General features: G+C 44.2%; 1 protein-coding gene across 1 annotated transcript in view; it reads right to left on the bottom strand.

Moving 5' to 3' along the window:
- The window catches only part of LOC119163130 (acid phosphatase type 7), an 80,547-nt gene that overhangs the window by 37,373 nt on the left and 20,654 nt on the right, over positions 1 to 22,520 (bottom strand). Inside the window, exons 3-5 of the mRNA XM_037415071.2 lie at positions 15,101 to 15,283; positions 11,573 to 11,598; positions 2,618 to 2,715 (exon numbers count right to left, since the gene is read on the bottom strand). Of these exons, the coding sequence (XP_037270968.2) occupies positions 2,618 to 2,715; positions 11,573 to 11,598; positions 15,101 to 15,283 (307 nt within the window). The remainder of the gene's footprint in view (positions 1 to 2,617; positions 2,716 to 11,572; positions 11,599 to 15,100; positions 15,284 to 22,520) is intronic.

Here is a 22,520-nt window from a genome sequence, read left to right as displayed (position 1 = left end):
AAATCTTCGCGAACAACTCTAGTTGAACATCAAATAGAACTTATAAGACCTTTTTTTTTTCTTGCAATCTAGGTACCCCTAGCAGTGGCATGTTTTTATGGTGCAGCCTAATTAAACAGCTTTAAATAGATATTGTACATTGTCTCTCCTGCTCTTTTTGTTTTCTTTTCGCGTAAATCAAGGTAAAAGCACGCTCATGCTTATTTTAGAAAAATAAATGTGGCTAGCAGTTCAAGGCATTCTGTGCGTCTCGACCTGTCACCGACAGTTCGCATTTGCTAGCATTCTTCATAAGCAGACATAATGATGTTGGCTACGTGGGTTCGTTGGTAGAAGGGCATTTCATAATCTTTGCTCAAGCGTGGGAAAGGACAAGGACATGTTAAAGGAAACGCATGCTAAGTAGTATCTTAATGTCTATTGATGTTTGCCATTGGTATTTGTGCCACTCACTGGCACATGACACGTGTTCGATATATTGGAACCAAAGAAAAACAACACGAGTATACGCAGTTCCAACTTTAAGCAATGAATTTACACTCTACAAAGTTGACGCACCTCTTGTTCAGGAAAAGAAAGCGACGAAGGGCTGACACATGGAGTGCTACCTCGTTGCGATGCTTAAAGGGGTGGTGCCACCAAATTTCTTGCACGCGTGTTCTTTGCTGTAAGCGTTTCCTTCAGCTCCGGGAAGTGTGATACACGAACCAAAATTTGTGTATTTGTTCTAAATAATTTACTATCGCTATAATTATGCGGACACTTTTCGGTTTTGGTTTCGTGGCGCTGAGTTTGGCATTGACGTCTATGCATAGGTAGCTTGGTCACGTGACCGACACAAGGTTGCGACGCACATCGTGTTGAGTTTCGTCTGCTCACACGTGCCACACACGTGCCACACCAAGCGCCAGCAAAACAAACGCGTTGATAGTCGCCATGGCCATCGGCAGTAGCATAGAGACAGTGGCAAGGCAAAAGGCAGCCAGAACGAAACAAAGCGCTTATATTTACAACGTATGTATGAATGTAGACGAGGAAGCCGCCCGATTCTCGATGCACCGGCCTTTTAGAGGCGCCAAGATACTGATGGACGATGAGACAGCCCCGCTTTTGGGCGCGCGCAACGTCTCTCAACGATGTGTCGAATGTCTTTTCGAAAGCACTCAGAGTCCTTGACGGACGCACAGAGTGTCTCTGCAAGTGACGCCAGCATTTTGCCCTTGTTGACAAAATGCGTTTCGGAGATGTCGGAGCTCACTCACGTCACTACAAATCTCGTATGAGGTCACGACAACTGCCGTCGCTTCTCTTATTCTGAAACGCCAGTGTTGCTGCGCAAGCGATTTGCCTATATCATGAGAGTGAGTATTCAGCTACACTTTTAGAAGTGAATAAAATATACTCCACACGCTTGTTGTGTCCGACTCTTCCTGTGGAGAGTCCTGGCATACAGAGGAAACCCACAACAAGCTTAGAATAGCCTCGACATTTTCTGTCACCAGCCCTTTAAATGTCAGTAGAGCGATGACTGGGGCTAGTTGCTTCACGTTGGATTCTTGTATACGCACCGTGTAAAAAAAATACCAGCGAAAAAGACACAAAACCAAATGCAAGTAGACAACGCAGATATTGCGTGCTTCTACAAATAACCTCGCCTTTTACACCCACTCTTATTCGAAACAACTATTGGATTCAAATCAATTCAAATCAAATGAAGTTTTATTAGTTCATATAAGATGTGCAAAAAAAAAAAAGAATATACAGAAGGAGGTCCCGTAGTATACACCTAAATGGGACCTCCTATGAAATGTAAACATGAGTATTTGCTTGGCAACAACAGTGCAAAAATAAGAGAACGCAAGGTTATAATAATAATATACAGATAAAATGAAATGACGGTGCTCTCATCAACTATATGCAATCGGAGATATAAACTGTAAAATATATTTATATATATCTATATAAATAGCAGGACAAAACAAACTACGCAACTCAAGTGCATGCATGAGCGTAAATCTTTTTTTTTAACAGGAAACTAAGATGTCAGTTTTCAACTTGAACTTTGGTGTAGTGTTTTCGTTTTATAGTTCTTTTTTTCTTGTTGAATAGCGCGTGTTGTGTTCTTTTGGGTGATCGTGTGCAAGAATAGTTGACACTCTCCTTCTATTTATATTTATGTTTGCCAGTTTTCATATGCTGTCACAGCTTGTTGAACCGTAAAACGCTCGAAAGCTTGGTCCAGCTCAAAGCTGGGAAGCTTGGTCGAGCCTTTTTTCTTATATCCTCTACTTCCTGAAGTAGTAAATAAAATTACTGATTGATCGATTGATTCATAACTTTTTTTCGCAGAAACCAAGATGCGATATTTGGCAAAACGTAAACCATTTGATCAGCAGAAACGGTAGATGAACCTGATATTCTTTCCTTCGTCTTTTTAGCTCTATTTAGGTGAATTGAACCCAAGCGATGTTTTACAGGCTGCAGAACAAGTAGTGCTTGAACAAGAAAAAAAAAGCCCTAGCTGCAAGTCATGGCCCTCGTACATTTACTCTCCTGTATCAATGCAATCATCATCTGTTCAAGTAAAGTGACGCATTATAGCGAGTGCAACACTCACTAGGCGTTTTCGTGGTTGCCAACACAGGTCATGTAAGGCACGTAGGCTGCCACTGGCTCGATCTGACGCATGAACTCGTCTCCTACCCGGGCGTTGTCCTAGAAAAAATGCAACATGAATACAGTCTGTTTGATAAGAACTTCTGCATGATTAAACTAAAGAAAAAAACACGTCTCTGCTGTTACACATAACCTTCTATAGTACCTTATTACATTACTATGTCATCTTGTCTGGAGGACTATGTGGTAATGGCAACTTGAAGAAATAGGATCAGAAGAAAGATTTCACGATGATTTTTCGCATTCTGAATTTCAAATTTCAGCGAAGAGAGAGCTTGCCCAAAATATTTTATGAACTGCTAAAACAAGATTCCGCTAACGCAGGTGTATTTTACCCGAAGCTCGCGGATGTTTCGCCAGCGGCCCATGACTTCACAAACATACAAATGTTCGTCATTTCACTAAATGGCACTGGCAACATTTACTCGCCTACTACAATTAATAGCGATTGCTTCGGGTAAGCTACATTGACGGTACTGATCACAATCGTTTTTTTTTTCTTCAGACCTTCAATCAGGCCACGATGTGTTTCGTCATAATGACGGAACAAATTATCTACATTTCACAATGGGTGCCAAGTTCTGAGTAACTATGGATAACAGTGTCTATATGTTCCGAATTCCGTCGCCAAACTTCATTCTAAAATTACCAATAAATTATATATGGGACCGTGTTGTTTCCAGTGGAAGCGTTAGGTGGCATTTCGTTCAAAGCCACCTCTGACTTTCTACCATCCTCAGTGCGCCGGCCCTTGCGGGCCTTGGTTTCGTCAATGCAGCCACTTAGCTGATGTGAGATTGAAACCTCTGTGCAACAGAAACACTGAGAGTATTCGTGCCATTACAATAAAACAAATATTCTATCGAGTAGCTAAGCACAAAAACAAATTGATCATCAAACTCGTAATTGGTTCTTACAGGTTTAATAAATCTGTCTGGTGCAGTTTTCATGCTCACATGTACTTGATCAAAACAGGGCGCAAAAAATACCACGGACAAGATGCATAAACCTATACCGCACAAACTTTTTTATGCAGTTATTTTTTATGATTTACCAACGACTCAACTGCCCATCTTGTGCAATGAGGCTACCCAAAAAAGTGAGCTTCCGCAATACTTTCAGGAAAAAATAGGCATGTACCGCAGCCATGTATCATATTACGTCGTATGGAGAAATGTCTTATAAATGAATGAATTATATATTGCATCATTATTAACAAAAAGATGAACAGTGTCAAATATGAAACGCAATTTACAGAAATAATCACACACTTCTAATGCGAAGCAATCAAGGAAATTTCGATTGTTCTGGAGTATTACAGTTTGCATGTAAACAGAAAGAGAATTAAAAAACCCGATACCATGGTGCTATACAATAATATAGTTTAAAAATGTTACCAAAACAAAGCAAATATGTTTACACTGGTATATGTGTGTAAGCGATTTGGTGGCGTCGCAGAATTCATCAATGCTTGTCAGACATGTGATACTATCAGGCAGGCGATGACATCAGTCATCTAGTCGTAGTACAGTGCAGTGGAATTCACATCTTTATTCGTAAACGCTGGTATAGCTAAAGTGGTTATGAAGCCTCTGTGACATGTAATAGGGTAGCTTCAAGTGTTCTAGAGGTAGTACAGATGAATTGATGAATTTGTGGGACAGCTAGGAAATGTGACGTCGTGTGCTAAGAGATTGTATTGAAAAGTAAGTTTGATTAGTGTTACACTTACACTCGCCTGGGAGTTGTTATTGCTAGAAATCAAGCGGCATGTTCTGTTCTGGATTTATTCTAACTTATCAATTAGCCATTTTTGCAGTAGGGAAGCATATTCGAGTTTATGGCAAATGAGAGTTAGTTATGGGAGAGTGCGAACCTATAGGGAGAATTTCTTGAGTTCCCTCACAGGTAACTGAAGAATAGGGAGGCTTTGGCTGAAATTCAAGTCAAAGTTTTCTCTAGTACCCATAAACAGTGTCACCTGTCGGTAGAGATACTGGGTTACTATATATTTTGATCCACCGGAAGTGTTTCCTGCTCACGCAGATTACGCGAAGCTCCATGAGCTGCTGATGAGCGACCATTCTTTGGTTGTATGCGAGTTTAGAGAACATTCGCTGTCCGTAACCGTCTCTTCCGTTGCACGCTCAACGGATCGAGTGAAAATCAAATGGGCCACTCCTGTACACATCATTGCATGGACGCTGTATTTCTTCGAACAGAAACAAAGTTTTGAAGCCAGGAGGGCAGAACAAGCTTCATTCTTTCCTTATTAGAGGCATGCGTTGTATTCGTCATTAATAAAGGTCAACGCACATTGCACTGTCACGACGAGGAGGACGGCGCAGGTGCAGCTTGAAGCCATCATTACTATATTTGTCGTTTAAGAAAACTGATTTCTTTCGCCGTGTTGAATTCAGCTATTTCTTCTGAAGATTTCTTAGAACATTCTTCTGCTACTTCCCACGCCAAAAAATAACGTTCAGCAGTTGTACTAAGCTTAGTCGCTCAATCAGCAATAATTGAAGTTTTATTATTTGAAGTTTGGTGAACTTCCAGCGCCTACTGGTCGACGTGTAGAGCGAGCGGAGCGCCTGGAGGATTTCATGGATGTGGTGACCACATATCACTGCAGGTTCTGTAGCTTCTCCTGTGCCTGGCGCTCTGGACTTAAGTCCCACATCAGGAGTTGCCATAGGGCCCCATCATCAAGTGGCAGCCTCGAGCCTGTTGAACGACCTGTTAGCAGCAGGTCTACAGTAAAGCCAGCATCTAAACCTACCCGAGCAGGAAACAATCCTGTAGCTGTTGCCTTAACTACAGCAGGTAAGAACCTACCATTGTTTCAGGTTGACAAAAAGTTTAACTAGTTGGTAGGCATTCATCATGTAAAAAACAACGAAAAAAAGAACAGGAAATACTAAAATGCTGATCATCTACTGAAAAGTTACACTGTCGGAAAAAAGTGGATAGATGGGAAAATTCGCTATACATGTTCAAGAATGCCAGTGCCAGCCTTCAATAGGGGACATGCGTGTGCCAACACTATAGAGACGACTTATGTTAATACGAAGTTCAGGGAACTGCAAAAAATTCGAAATAAATGCACTTTCAATTAAGGAAATGCAAAATAAACTGCACTTTTATTGCTTCAACCCTGTCACTGTCATAAAAAATAGTCTGTCATCTTCTCTTGCTGAACCTGGCTGCGGCTAGCAAGTTTTCCCAGCCCTACACATGTCGAGGTGCCTCTTCAGCATTATCTTCGTCAACAAAACATAGAAACCATTGCGCAAGAGGAAGACTTGCGGTGAAATCGGTAGCCCTCGGTGGCAGTTTGTTTTTGACGTTGAGGTTATCCACTAGCTAAACCCTCTGCACAATCTTGCTGTCCGTTATTGAACCGCATGTACAGTTAAACCTGGATATAACAAAATCGACAAATTCTCGAAAAAATTGGTTATAAAGAGGATTTGTTACGTACAGTTCCGATACAAAAATTCTGAAAATCAATGCACAAATTAAACAAAAAAGAACTAAAAGCAAAGCTAACCCAAAACACTTATTTAGCAGTAAAAGGCGGCGTTAATATTATGATAGCTATTATATGGGTACTCCTGGCAGGTTTTTGCTATCGCTGCCATTTTCCATATCTAGTCCAAATTGATAAGTTGCACCCGTGAATCATAACTTCCATGCGGCTAAAAGCACACAATCTCTGCTGAAGCAAAGATGAAATAAGCCGGCCCATCTCTATCACCTGGAGGGCACATACGATAACATCCCCCTCCCCCCCCGGTACTCGGCTGCTGACCCGCAGGTCGCGGGTTCAAATCCCGGCTGCGGCGGCTGCATTTCTGATGGAGGCGGAAATGTTGTAGGCCCGTGTACTCAGATTTGGGTGCATGTTAAAGAACCCCAGGTGGTCGAAATTTCCGGAGCCCTCCACTACGGCGTCTCTCATAATCATTTGGTGGTTTTAGGACGTTAAACCCCACAAATCTAATCTAACGACAACATCCTCCTGCGTGTTAGAACTGCCGTCGAATGCTCATACAGAAAGAAAACCACCCGTCTTGAATGGCCATGAACACTCCATCTCCTCCCCCACGTTTTTTTCATGCTCGAGTAGCAAGGATGAATTTTTATTTTGAGGATGCAGTTGCAACAGCTGGTGCGCATGCTATCTCGGCAAGCATTAGTGCGCTTTTTGGGCGAAGAGACTGTTTAAGAAGCACTTCTCCATAGAACGGCCATTTTGGCTTACAACAGCGTTCTATGGAAATTCCGCGATATTGGATCTAAAAGAGTTGGCTGCCAGCCTTACTTCATATTGCTATATGCGTGCATATTGATACTCTAGGGGGCGATGCACGTGTGTGCCTGACGAGGAAGACGAAGGGTTGTCTCCACTCGATCGCTGGTGAACTGGTCTCGCCACGGTTTTAAATACATCTAATCTCCAGCCCTGTCGATACGGGGCTGGAGATTAGATGTATTTAACACCGGCCCTTCTTTTCCGTAACATATTTGGTGGAAATGTAACGTTCCCCGTCTTCACCACGAAGCTTCACAGTGGCCACACCGTTCAGTCTCCGGCCGTGGCTAGCAAGACAACAACCCGTCAGCGTCTCCATCTGTAGCTCCAGCCACTACATACCTGACGATGGCCTACCCCCGTGATCCCGGTACATTCTCTGCACAACCTGGACTTGATGTTGACTACGGCCTCCGTATGTATGAGCGTGTTAGCCAGACACACCGATGGGGCCCTACCATGATGCTCGCCAACGTAATATTTTACTTGGACGGCACCCCACGTGTCTGGTACGACGCCCATGAGACCGAGCTCACCAGCTTGGATACCTTCAAAGAGCGACTACGCGACATCTTTGGAGACCCGTTTGGCCGCCAAATGGAAGCGCGAAAGAATTTGCCACTCGTGTGCAGTCCTCAACTGAGTCGTATATGTCTCGTACATACAGGGCGTGCTCGCGTTGTGCCGAAAAGTGGACGACCAAATGACAGAGAGTGACAAGGTGGGCCACATACTCAAGGGCATCGCGGATGACGCCTTCAACTTGCTCGTGTACCCAACGTCATGACCGTAGATATGACTATCAAGGATACCGCCGCTTCGAAATGGCCAAAGGCCGCGGTGTTCTGCCCCAATTTACGCGGCTACCAAACACGGCTGTTACATCAACCTGCACCGATCTTGGTGCCGCACCACCCATGCAGGACAGCGTGACATGTATAGTTCAACGGGAGCTTGAGGCGTCAAGTTCAGCACCATTTCCTCTGCATCCACTCGACCATGCCGCCGCACAAACGCCTGCGGCAGTCTCCGTTATTCAAGCCATCGTGAGGCAGGAAATTGCAAAGCTCGGTTTTCCTGTGACCTGCTCTGTCTCTCGACCCACCTCCAGACCAATGATAATAAGTTCACCACGCCATGACTCACATTTTCTTTCGCGATCCCGCAATCTGACGGAATGGAGAACTGCAGACGACAAACCGATCTGCTTCCGCTGCTGCCGAGTTTGGCCGTATCTCCCGCTACTGCCGCAGCACTTGGTCGCCCTCAAACTAGAGCCCATAATTCTCTTCTTCCCATACGAGGACTCCCGCCGGTATTCGCCCAGTCGTGTGTACCCTTCTTCCGACGCCCCTAACAGCCGCTTCACTGCTCGTTCGCCTTCACCTCAACGCCGTTGTTCCCCATTGCCCCAACCACGCCGCTATCCGTCGCCGGTCAACTATGAATCCTCTCGGACGGAAAAATAGACCACGCAGCTCCGGGAGGTAGCGCTGCAGCAATTGCGACTGATCCAAATTCTCCGTTGACGCTCCCCACTAATACGAACTTGATTGAGGTGTATGTGGACGGTACAGTCGAACCCGGGTATATCGAACTCGTCAAAAAGCATTTATTAGTTCGATATATGGCATAATTCGATATAGACCCGGTATACTAGGTTTGACGGTGCGGCGATGGCGTAGTGGTTAGAGCATCCGCCCAGCATGCAAGAGGTCCATGGTTCAAATCCCGGTACCGCGCAGTTCCCAACCGGATTAAAAAAAAATCCGCGTGTTGATGGAACTGCATTAAGAGGCCTGGGGTGCAGCCTCACCGGCCAACACCGCCGAGAACGCACTCCCTCACCAGAGAAGGATTGGCCACCCTGGTGCAGTATCTGGCCACTACTTCCCACATGCTTACGTCAAATAACTCATGGCCCTCAGTCCCCAGCAGCTGCGAAGCAACCGACCACGGCGGCGGTCAGATCTGCAACGCAGCAGAGGGTGCTAAGAATCTCTGGATCCGGACAGGCCGCCATTAGAACCTGAACGTGGCAACGTTTAACGCTAGAACCTTATCTAGTGAGGGAAGTCTAGCTGTACTACTCGAGGAGCTAGAGGGTGTTAAATGGGATATAATAGGGCTCAGTGAGCATAGGAGGACAGATGAGGCTTATATGGTGCTACAGAATGGGCACGTCCTTTGCTACAGGGGCTAGGCAGACAGAAGAGAACTGGGAGTGGGGTTCCTAATTCACAGAAACATAGCTGGCAACATAGAGGAATACTATAGCATTAATGAAAGGGTGGTAGGTATCGTAATTAAACTGTATAAAAGATACAAGATGAAGGTAGTACAGGCTTACGCGCCTACATCCAGCCATGATGACGCTTCAGTTGAAAGCTTCTATGAAGACGTCGAATCGGCAATGAGTAAGGTAAAAACACAGTATACTATAGTGATGGGCGACTTTAATGCAACGGTAGGGAAGAAGCAGGCTGGAGACCAGGCAGTAGGAGATTACGGCATCGTTACTAGAAACGCCAGAGGAGAGCTACTAGTAGAATTCGCAGAACGCAATAATTTACGGATTTTGAATACCTTCTACCGAAAACGAGAAAACCGCAAGTGGACATGGAGGAGCCCTAATGGCGAAAATAAGAATGATATAGACTTTATAATGAGTCAAGTACAACAGACAAAATAGAACTGGCAGAGCTTTCGAAGTTGATTAATAGACGTAAGGTATGCGATGTAAGAAGGTATAACATGGAGAGAATTGAACACGCTCTGAAAAACGGAGGAAGTGTCAAAGCATTGAAGAGGACACTTGGGATAGGCAAAAGTCGGATGTATGCACTAAGGGACAAAGAAGGCAAAATAACTACCAATATGGATAGGATAGTTAAAATAGTGGAGGAGTTTTACAGAGATCTGTACAGTAGCCGAGACAACCACGACCCTAATACTATAAGAACTAGCAGTAACCCAGATTACACCCCACCAGTATTGATAAAAGAAGTCAGAAAAGCTTTGGAGAGCATGCAAAGGGGCAAAGCTGCTGGTGAGGATCAGGTAACATCAGATCTGCTGAAAGATGGAGGACACAATGTGTTAGAAAAACTAGCCACCCTGTTTACGAGGTGTCTCCTGACTGGAAGAGTACCAGAGTCTTGGAAGAACGCTAACATCATCTTAATACATAAGAAGGGAGATGACCAGGACTTGAAGAATTACAGGCCGATCAGCTTGCTCTCTGTAGTATACAAGCTATTTACAAAGGTAATTGCTAACAGAGTAAAGAAAACATTATAATTCAATCAACCAAAGGAACAAGCAGGATTTCGAACAGGCTACTCAACAATTGACCACATTCTTACTATCAATCAGGTAATAGAGAAATGCTCAGAGTATAACCAACCACTATACATAGCCTTCATAGATTACGAGAAAGCATTTGATTCAGTAGAAATATCAGCCGTCATGCAAACACTGCGGAATCAGGGCGTAGATGAAGTATATATAAACATTCTGGAAGAAATCTACAGGGGATCAACTGCTACCATAGTGCTTCATAAAAAAAGCCATAGAATACCAATCAAGAAGGGTGTAAGGCAGGGGGACACAATTTCCCCAATGCTATTTACCGCGTGCTTACAGGAGGTTTTCAGAAGCCTAGAATGGGAACAGTTAGGGATAGGAGTCAATGGAGAATACCTTACTAACCCGCGCTTCGCCGATGACATTGCATTGCTGAGTAACTCGGGGGACGAATTGCAACTCATGATTACGGAGTTAGACAAGGAGAGCAGAAAGGTGGGTCTTAAAATTAATCTGCAGAAAACGAAAGTAATGTACAACAACCTCGGCAAGGAGCAGCGCTTCGAGATAGGTAATAGTGCACTTCAAGTTGTAAAAGACTATGCCTACTTAGGGCAGGTAATAACCGCAGAGCCGAACCACGGGATTGAAGTAACTAGAATAATAAAGATGGGGTGGAGCACATTCGGCAAGCACTCTCAAATTATGACAGGTAGATTGCCACTATCCCTCAAGAGGAAGGTATATAACAGCTGTATCTTGCCGGTACTTAGCTACGGAGCAGAAACCTGGAGACTTACAAAGAGGGTTCAGCTTAAATTGAGGACGACGCAGCGAGCAATGGAAAGAAAAATGGTAGGTGTAACCTTAAGAGACAAGAAGAGAGCAGAATGGATTAGGGAACAAACGGGAGTTAAGGATATCATAGCTGAAATCAAGAAGAAGAAATGGACATGGGCAGGGCATGTAGCGCGTAGACAGGATAACCGCTGGTCATTAAGGGTAACTGACTGGATTCCCAGAGAAGGGAAGCGGGTTAGGGGGAGACAGAAGGTTAGGTGGGCAGATGAGATTAAGAAGTTTGCGGGTATAAATTGGCAGCAGCAAGCACAGGACCAGGTTAACTGGCGGAACATGGGAGAGGCCTTTGTCCTGCAGTGGACGTAGTCAGGCTGATGATGATGATGTTGATGATGAAAGTTAAGTAAATTTCGAATTTTTCTGATTTTATTGTATCGAGGTTCAACTTTAAAAGACAAGAAGTTGCCTTACCGAATCCATGTTATAGGCGAAGTCACCTGCATGAAGAAAAACACGTATATTTACTAAACAAAACGCTCACTGAGGATGCTATACGCTAGCTAATATGCATAGAAACGCACAATGGAGATTCAATTAGGCATGGTATTCGAATGCATATTGCTAGCAAATATACATAAAAAGGCACAAGATAGAGCTTCATTTAGACATTAGATTTGAATTTATGTCTCACAACATATAAAAAAAGGCGGGCGAGTAAACAAATAATAGGCTCCTCCCGTTTGCTATGCTCTAGAGTGTTCACATGGGCTTTAAAAACGTATAATTATTTTCAAGAGTGGTCGCTCATGATATCAGATAAAGTAGATTAACAAACATATTTCACTTCGTAAATGACATGAGGTGATTTGAAGGACGGCCTCAAAAAAATTTAAGTAAATTCCGCAAATATACGTAATTATTCTGCAGCAGTGGTTCAACTGTATATGCCACTGGTGTACCCCATTTTCATTTATTTGGATGCTGCTGATTGCGCTAGAACATGGATTTTTAAGAATGAGGAATTACTCATGAGTGTTATTGCGAAAACATCCCTAACAAGACCTAAAGGATGGCGTTGCATCATTGCTCAGGTAGTTGTTACTTTTTTGGCGTATCATAAGTCCTTTTTTGTTCTTCTGTCTTGTCTGGCATAGTGCGATCCGACAGTGCCATCAACGACCCATGAACATTCACAACAGACCACTTTGCTTGGTATAAAATAAGCTGCAAGAGCACGTCATTTAGCGAGAAAACCGACAGCACGAGATGCTACTTTCTAAATATTTCCTCAGATTTCATGTTCTCTACTTCGAGTCCTTGACGGAAATCTTTAGGTGTGCAGCACTGATTACGAGGATGATATAAGCGAGTAATTGGAGACTCTAAATGCAGCCTCGGGGAACAGTGACCACGAGCTGGAAGAATAGGTCTCCAGAAGCATTGACAGCGCTATTCCGACAAAACAACCAGAGCCCTCCAGACCACCGATTCAATATATAGGCAGGTTCTCGACGTCCTGGTGTGCGATTCCCAGAATAGCATGGCAGAAGGCCGCTGCACAGGACTTTTCTTGATGCACATGCAGATATTCATGTTAATTTCACCATTTTGGTTCGTTAAATGGCGAATATTCACTTATTGGTCTATTTTCGCGGGCCCGGGAAGGCGAGCACTTACTCGAACATTGAAATGCACTACAGAGTAGGCAGAACATGTTTACGGACATTGCTGGACATATGGGCATTTCCTTTTCTTCATTGGGTGCACTATTAACGTATTACCACTCTCCGCATGACCTAGCCAGAAAACGCGTATGAAATATTTCTCTTTGGTCTCAAGTATGCCGCACTGGAATGGGCATCATTATCTGAAATCAACATGGTTGGTTCACTGGGAGTAAAAATTTGCATTCTGCCTAGAGTCCAAATCGCAAAAATTGCTGATTGAGTTTCTAGACGACAATTTGCTTGTAGTTTGTGTTAACCACCTTAGACTAACAACGGCAGCTCTTTCAAGTTTATTGTGAGTTATGCTGTTCTCATGACGTCACATGGGAGTTGACTCATTTTTGCGAAACTGAAATTGCTCTTTGAAAGTAGTGGTTTAAAAAATATATGCACTGGAACTACGACAGTCATTTTAGTGTTCTAGGCACCCGTGTTTTTATTTAGAGAGACAATCCGAGCACATCGATATTTCTGCCAACACTTCTTTAAGGCATCACCACACAAAGACACAGCAACAAAAGAATCTTTTCTAATCTATTCTGCACCATCCAGCCAATAAGGGGCACTGCTGAAGACACCGCTCATTATCTAAATGAGCTTAAACATTTCATTAGGTACAGGAGCAATTCACCTTTTTCTGCAGTTACATATCATAATTTCATGTCATGAAAGTTCATGAAAAGCAAAAATTTTAAAGCTCTGAAAATGACTACTCACGCCATAGCCATATTGAAAACGACTGACGCAAAAATTTTCAATTATCTGTATTGTACCTGCAATTAGGTCATTGGGAAGGGTGGAATAATGTAAGACTCTTGGATCGATGAAGAATAGCTAGACACTATGATCAAAGTTATACCGGCTCTTCACAATTAAGTTTAATGGTGCTGCTAAAATTCAACACTGGCAAAACATGAAAAGCACCTTAGCAGATAAGCTATGCACATGAAAGGGCATAAAGTGGGACATTATTAATGGCTTTTAAATTACTGTTGAAAGTGGGCATATTTGTATTAGAATGTTGGACGCAGTTGCTCTTTTTGCTGTTCTCATGCGGTAGATATCATGCTGGCCAGAAGGCCACGGCCTGAATGCTTGGTAATTCGAACATCGCACAAGCGCAGAGGACTCTATTACAATCGGAGGGTTACTTGTGATGCATTGCAAAACATGTGGTTGCACATATTGTTTCTATGAATGTGTCATCTTGTGTTGTAGATGCAATCAACTAGCAAATAGAATTACTGAGGCGAAATCTGTAAAAGTTCATGGCCACTCATGTGTGAGGTCATCATCTCTAGCCAAGGAAAAAAAATTGACCTTTCTGCTTAGCCATGGCTCGGCAGGTATCGGGTGGGAGCAAATGACTTTTCACGGCCTGGGGGCAAACGTTGGCTGACTGGTTGAAGTTTGTTAACGTGATCTTGGTGCACATGCATTGATGTTCCCTTACTAAGCCGAAGAATTCCCATTCATAGACATGAAAATTCCATATTTTGGATATTTTTCCCTGCAAACGTTGACGAAATTCCCAGCATGTTTCCTTGCACAAAGATACTAATTTCTGCCCCCATATACGCACAGACATACGATAATTACACGTGTCTCGTGTACTGGCAGCTTTTTCAACCATGACTAGCCCCTCCACTGCCGCTCAACAAATGCATGGCATTAATCATTCATATACTGTTTGTACACTGTACATTGCGGTGTTCATGGCTAACACCAATCGTGAACCATAAAAAGCTTCATTTAAATATCAGAAACAAATTTCAAAGGCTATGCCAGCGTGGTGCATGCGCCAGAACCCATTACAGCAGATGGCGGCGCACTGTGACTGCAAATTATCGGTCATCACAGGAGAATTTAACCATTCCTGAAATGCCACGCAATATGACGAAGATTTCATTTTTCTCTTTGGCCCAAAGTGACAGGTGAGAATTCCCCGAAAAAAGAAAAATTCTCTGCTTAGAAAATCACTGTACAGTCCATGTTTGATTGTGACGTATGTCACACCGTTTCTTGGGTACATTAAAGTTACAGGACGATAACTTATGTTGAATACTGTCGTATTGTGCCCCTCTTGTTGTTCGCTTCATTCGCTTTCATTCTGCTTAGGTTCTGATAAACCCTCAGAACATCCCAGTTCCAGCTGTTTCAGAAAGCATGAATGAATGGTGTACTGTTTGGTGAGGTAACAGTAGTCACGACTGTTATGCCTTGTGGTACCTGCACGGGCAACGCCGTCTACGAGTGGACATTTTCAACTCACCGACATGCAGGGCAGCATCAATGGTTCCTTTTTGGGCCTCCTCTTGCAGGAAGGGCAGCGACTGTGCATTCACGTTGCCCATATCCCCAAACACGGCCAACCGGGGGCTCCACAGGGCGCTGGCATTCTTCGCCCGAAACCAGAATGTTGCACTCCAACCCATCGGCGACCCACAGTGGTACACTGCGGATACAGCGGCAAAAAACCTTCAGCAGTTAATTCGTTTATGATTATTAATAATAATATACGATTTGGATAGAGAGAAGAGACCATGAAAATACAGGTGAATTAGGGAGGAAAACAGGCTGAGAACTGCAACCCAGAATGCCACAGTGACTGCCTGCTTTTTGAACAGGGAAAACTAGTTAGAATGAATATACGAAGAAACAAAGAGGTGATGGAAAAAACCACAAAACAAAAATATCAATAAAAACAAATACTCTCATATAAAAGTGCCCATAAATGATATTGGGGTTACTTATTTTGCACTGTTGTTGGAATCCAGAATAACATAACGTTTCCTCAACGAATGCACCCAACGTAGCCTCCACAAAACATGTCATCTGCTATGACTGCGTAAATCAATTTTGGTATGCCATATGGCAATCAGAGCTTTTAGCAGTGCGCCTGATAGGCTCAAGCAATCGGTCCTTGTTAGCCTGTTAACCTCTGTCTGTCTGTCTGTCTGTCTGTCTGTCTGTCTGTCTGTCTGGCTGTCCGTCTGTCTGTCTGTCTGTCTGTCTGTCTGTCTGTCTGTCTGTCTGTCCGTCTTTCCGTCTGTCCGTCTGTCTGTCTGTCCGTCTGTCCGTCTGTCCGTCTGTCCGTCTGTCTGTCTGTCTGTCTGTCTGTCTGTCTGTCTGCCTGCCTGCCTGCCTGCCTGCCTGCCTGTCTGTCTGTCTTTCTGTCTGTCTGTCTGTCTGTCTGTCTGTCTGTCACGCCACCTGGCCAAAGTTTAACCACTTACTAAACGAGCCATCTTGAACTGGTGTGTGCGTTCATGCTTGTGATCATTGTCGATCAGAAATCGTATAAAGAACTTCTTTTCAAAATTGGACAGATCTAATACCGAAACTAGGCTAAATGTGGCTCTATTTGCACGCCCCACCGCGGTCGTCTGGTGGCTAAGGTACTCGGCTGCTCACCCGTAGGTCGCGGGATTGAATACAGGCTGCGGCGGCTGCATTTCTGAAGGAGGCGGAAATGTAAGCCCGTGTGCTCAGATTTGAGTGCATGGTGAAGAACCCAAGGTGGTCCAAATTTCTGGAGCCCTCCACTAGGGCTTCTCTCATAATCATATGGTGGTTATGGGATGTTAAACCCCGTATATAAATCAATCAAGCTCTATTCCCGCATAAATACTTCAAAATTTCCTATGAAAACATTAGTAACGAACTTGTATTATTAGGCAATAATTTACTGTTACAGTTTTAGAGAGAAATCGAAAGCATTCATGTGCCATTACAGCCTCATTTAGCGAGTTCGGGTTGTGAATTTGTCTCATTAAAAAATTACGGCATATTCACGGGGTGAATGATGATGAATGGGCGAAGCTCTGGAGGGATTCATCGGTAAACTGTGAATCTTCCGTGTAATTCGCCCAGTCGATCATCATGTAATGACGTGAGAAACGCTGTGTGTGTATATACACAAATTAACTTTTATTTGTTCTTAGACGATGGATGGCTTGCGATGTCCCTTCATTATGACGGCTTTATGGTCTGTGAAATGAAGGGAGAGCGGTTCCTGTATGGGTTGCAGTGGGCAATTTGCAAATACTAGGTCTATGCATGTTCCTCGGATCGTGGTAAGTTTCATATGGTCAAACGATATACGTCTGAGTGCATATCTAGAAGCCATATGTTGGATAAGCCAATTATTGTCTATGATAGCCACGTTAAAGTCTCCAAGTAGTACAAATGGTCCATTCTTGTATTTGTTTCATAAACTACAAGTACCGCTTTCTAGTTTATAACATCTTGCATCTTTTCATCATCAGCTACAAGTACCACCATCTAGTAAACACTACAAGAACTAAACGAGAGCTGGCTACATACAGGAGACGGTACCGCCATCTAGTGAACACTGCAAGAACTAAACTAGAGGTGGCTACATACAGAGGACGGTACCGCCATCTAGTGAACACTGCAAGAACTAAACTAGAGGTGGCTACATAGAGGCTACAGGGGACGCACAGCCCACGCCCTAAGGAGCTTCGCCCCTAAAAAAAAACTCTCCTCGTATATTATCAATATCTAGGTGCAAAGTCAAAACCTAAGTATTAGGTGGTGTGTTCTATCACTAGAGAATACATAGAGACGTTTTTCTAATGGCATCAGTGCTTCTTTCGCTGCGCTGAAAACGCGACGCTATTGCGTGTCTCATTATGGCGGTTTTGGGACGTTAAACCCCACATATCAGTCAATCCATCATCAAGATGCGACGCTATGCACAAACAAGCCCTTTACCGACGATATGATGGTACCACCAGGCTGGACAGAAATAGCACGAGAACAACATCACAGGTAGCGGCGAATGGACCAGGACTCATGCGAGTAAAGAAAACAAAATTGGCAGCTTCCACGTACAGTGGGAATCGATTATATGCGAAGCACGAATAAGAAAGCTTAAAATCAGCACAACGTTACGAGGTGGAGGTAACTGATGCGTACATGATTTCCGTGTCAGAATTATCATGTTTAGATGTGTCTTTTACCTTAATCATCTATTCACGTCTCGTGATACCAAATTTAATATAAGTGGAGCTAGCGAAACGGCCGCGAGCACGCTATTAGCGTGGTATGCTGTCATGTTCCTACAAGACACGTGTGACAGGGTTATTAAGTTTGCAGAAGTCATATATTTCGTCATACATTTACGTCACGTAACATCAAATTTAGCATATGTGGAGCTAGCAAAATGGCTGCGAACGCATAATGAAGGGCCCAATATAATCCAATGTAGCGTTGACGCACGCGCACGCTGAGCACAGTGACGCTACGTTAAAAAAAATGGCAGCATATCCACGGAGTGAATGATGAAGAGTGGGGCGAAGAATTCGTCCGTCCATTCGTTCTTGCTTCCGTCCGTCCATGCGTCTGTCAGTGTGAACGTCCACGCGTCCATCAGCCCGTCCGTGCGTGCGTCTGTTCATGCGTCCGTCTCTGCGTTCGTCCATGCAGCCGTCCCTGCGTCCGTTCATGCGTCCATCCATGCATCTGTTTATATGTCCGTTCATCCATCTATTCAACACTCCAAGTACCACCATCTCGCATCTTTTCATCATATATTCCCCATATAGAAACACCGCCATCCAGCAGACATTCCAAGGACTAAACGAGAGGTGGCACACACACACTTTTTTACGGCTTGCGCTTCGGGTCCACTTCCCACCTATAACCACCTCGAGTTCATGGTATATACTAGTTCACTATATTCATGGCACTGCGGCCCAACGCTCGCTAAACTTTTCGAAAACCAAGGAGGTTACGCCCGGCGAGTATGACGTAGCAAACGTTTTTAGTCAGATAGTGCTCAATGTACATGCGAATGACTGCTAATGGGAAATGAGAGGCGGAGAATTCGGCTTTTACTTTCTTACGGCTTGCGCTTCGTATCTACTTCCCATTTTTAACCACCTCGAGCTCCTTCATGGTATATACAAGTTCATTGTATTCATGGCACCGCGGCTCAACGCTCGCTAAACATTTCCATAGCTAAGGAGGTTACACCCAGCGAGTATAACGTAGGAACCCTTTCTTGTCAGATAGTGCTCAATGTACATGCCAATGGCTGCTAATAGTGATCGCAGCCTGCGCGTTAACTAAAAGCCGAATGCTCCTGTTTCTCATTACCTATTAGCAGCCATTTACATGTACATTGAGCACTATTTTTATTGTTCAACAACGCAGAGAAGAAGTCTCTCACCGGCACCACCTTGGAGGTCAAAATGTTATACTTGTTACATACTACGGGGGACGAACGGGTGCCGCTATAAGGAGTTTTGCCCCTAAAATGCGAGCACTCTATAGTTTGACGCCATTCGCAACCAACGCGACCAGCGTCCGTTGGCGGGGCCCAACGGCAACCAGCGCAAAATTCGCCCCGATTAGTTACCCAGACAACACTGCGTCTCCCTCTTTTCATGACGGAAGAACGAAAATGCTCTGAAACGCGCATGCGTCAAAGCCACGCAGCACAGCGCACGCCTGCGATTATATGGCAGGAACGGTGCCTGGCGTGGCAACACTGGCGTAATGCTACAAAATTAACGCCGGCGAGCACGCGCACCTTGTCATGTCCAAATGTATTGACGTCTTAAATGTGGCATGCAGTAGTGTTCCTGAATGACACGCTCTCGTGATAATATTATGTTTGCACTAGTCACATGCCTTCGCAATTCATTGATGTCACGTAATACTGAGTTTCGTAAATATGAAGGCAGCGGAACGGCCGCAAGTGCATCATGAGTGTAGTTTGTACTCATGTTGTCACATGACACGCATCTCATGTTTATCATGTTTGCCCCAGTATAATAACTTAGTCATCCATTCACGTCTCGCAATGCCGAATTTGGTATAAGTGAAGCTAGTGAAACGGCAGCAAGCGCATCGTGAGCGCACCATGTAGTCGTGTTGTTACATGACACGCATCTCTTGATTATAATGTTTGCACCAGTCAGATACCTTCGCCATCCCTTCATGTAGTGTAATACCAAATGTGGTATATGTGGCGCTAGCGAAATGGCCGTGAGCGCATCATGAGCGTGGCATGTAGTCATGTTGTTACATGACACGCATGTCATGATTTTCATGTTAGGGTTAGTCGCTTGTGTTCGCCATGCAATCAGGCTATACCATACCAGTTTTGAAACAGGTCATGTGAACGAAACCACCACAAGAGCTGCAGGACCATGAAATGTAAAGATGACATTCATGACATGCATGTCATGACTTTCATGTCGTGGCTAGTCAAATATGTTGTTCATACAGTCATGTTACGCAATACTAAGTTTGGTATTGGTAGCATTATCTAAACAGCCAGGAGAGCTAAAAGTCGTCGGCGGCTAGACAGATAGATAGATAGATAGATAGATAGATAGATAGATAGATAGATAGATAGATAGATAGATAGATAGATAGATAGATAGATAGATAGATAGATAGATAGATAGATAGATAGATAGATAGATAGATAGATAGATAGATAGATAGATAGATAGATAGATAGATAGATAGATAGATAGGCTAAAAGTCGCCGAAGTTCTCTAAGAAATGCTTCGCATTTAAAAAAGCTCTCCAGCTACCGCGCGAGGGCAGGGGCCGGCCTCCACCGCGGCGGCTGTCACTGTTGCGGATCAGCGGCGTCAGCTGCGCTGCTGCTTGGAGGCAGCACTCACCGGCGACGAGCTGGCCGACCAGCTTTGGACCATTCGACAAGCTGAAGATGCCGCCCGGGTCCAAAGACTTCGAGGGACAGGGGTTAATCCCCTCTTCGCCCACGTCGCCCGGTGAAAACTTCCGGAATTGAAATAAAGTTTATTCATTCATTCAGCCACCTATAGTTCTGAGTTTTGATAGTTAAAATTTAATAACTATAAATTGAGCCGACGCTTCAGGACTGATTTGGTCTCCTCTTCAAAAGTGACTGTTCAGCCGGCTGCGAAGCTAGTAACCTTTGTGTTTGGTGTTCCCATCGACATCGCCCTTCTTTCCGCCATTCTCGTTGCTGCCGTGCCTTTTCCACTGATTCGGGTGACCATGCACGTTGCAAGGGGCAAGGTACTAGTTGAGCGGTAAATATTTGCACGTGTTAAGTGTCTATAGGTGGCAGAAAATTTAATTCTATTTGTAAAAATTTTCATCCTGCCAGACACATCTCTGTCAGAAATGCTCACCTTTGGAACTCATGTAATACGACCGGCAAAATTCGACCATATTTGCAGCGACGTACGCAGATATGTGGTCAATGTTTCTTCTTTTTTATCTTTCAATACTTTGGGCATCAGAAGTGGAAGGGACTATGAAATGGAAATCCTTCCTGGTTGTTTTGCCGAAAATTGTTATAAAATCAGGTGCGTTGGAACAATTGCACCGCCACATGAAATATGTAAGTTTTAAAAGCAAAACCCTACGTTATACAGTATGGTCTGTGCAGTGATCAAAAGGGAGGATGAAAAAAAATTGGCAGATCCCACCTACAATGGGAATCGATTATATGCGAAGCACGAATAAGAAAGGTTGATATGTCACTTTAAAATCAGCACAGCGTTACGAGGTGGAGACAAATAATGCCGTATGTGACTTTCGTGTCATAATTATCATGTTTGGATGTACGTTTACTTTCGTCATCTATTCATGTCACGTGATACGAAATTTAGTATATGTGGAGCTAGCTAAACGGCCGCGAGCACACTACTAGCGTGGTATGTTGTCGTGTTCTTACATGAAACGCGCGTCAGGATGATCCTGTTTGCGCCAGTCATATATTTCCACATCCATTGACGTCACATAACACTAAATTTGGTATATGTGGAGCTAGCAAAACAGCCACGAGCGCATATTGAAAGGCCCAATATACTCCAATGTCGCGTTGACGCGTGCGCACTCTAGACACAGCGACGGTATGTTAGCAGAACGCGAGCACTGTATAGTTTGACGCCAGGCGCGACCGATGTCACCAGCGTCAGTCGGCGCGGCCTGACGGCAACCGGCGCGAAATTCGCACCGATACGTTACCCAGATGACACTGGGTCTTCCTCTTTTCATGACGGAGGGATGCCGTACACGCTGCAACGCACATGCGTCAAAACAACGCAGCGTGGCGCCCGCCTGCGAGTATACGGCAAAACCGGCGCCTGGCATCGCAACGCCGGCGCGATGTGATGAAATGAATGCCGGCGAGCACGCGCACTGCGTCACGTCGAAATGTATTGGCACCTTGCATGTGCCATGTAGACTTGTTCTCACAAGACACGCATCACATGATTATCATGTTTGCACCAGTCACATACCTTCGTCATTCATTCGCGTCGCGTAATACCAAATTTGGCACATGTGAAGCTAGAGAAACGGCCGCGAGCGTATCATGAGTATGGCGTGTAGTCATGTGGTTACATGACGCGCATGTCGTGATTATATGTTTGGATGTGTCACATGTCATTCGGTCACGTAGCGTATCACCAAGTTTGGTACATGTGAAGCTAGCGAAACGGCCGCGAGCACATCATGAACGTAGCATGTAGTCATGTTGTTACTTGACACGCATCTCATGTTTATCATGTTTGCACCAGTATCACATCTTCGCCATTCATTCACATCTTGTAATACTAAATATGGTGTAAGTGAAGCTAGCGAAACGGCCACCAGTGCATCACGAGCGTGGCATGTAATCTTGCTGTTACAAGACACGCATGTCATGATTA

Source organism: Rhipicephalus microplus, chromosome 9, assembly GCF_043290135.1.
Source record: "Rhipicephalus microplus isolate Deutch F79 chromosome 9, USDA_Rmic, whole genome shotgun sequence".
Taxonomy (NCBI): domain Eukaryota; kingdom Metazoa; phylum Arthropoda; class Arachnida; order Ixodida; family Ixodidae; genus Rhipicephalus; species Rhipicephalus microplus.
The sequence above is the reverse complement of the archived record's forward strand: the minus strand, read 5'-3'. Positions and strand labels throughout refer to the sequence as shown.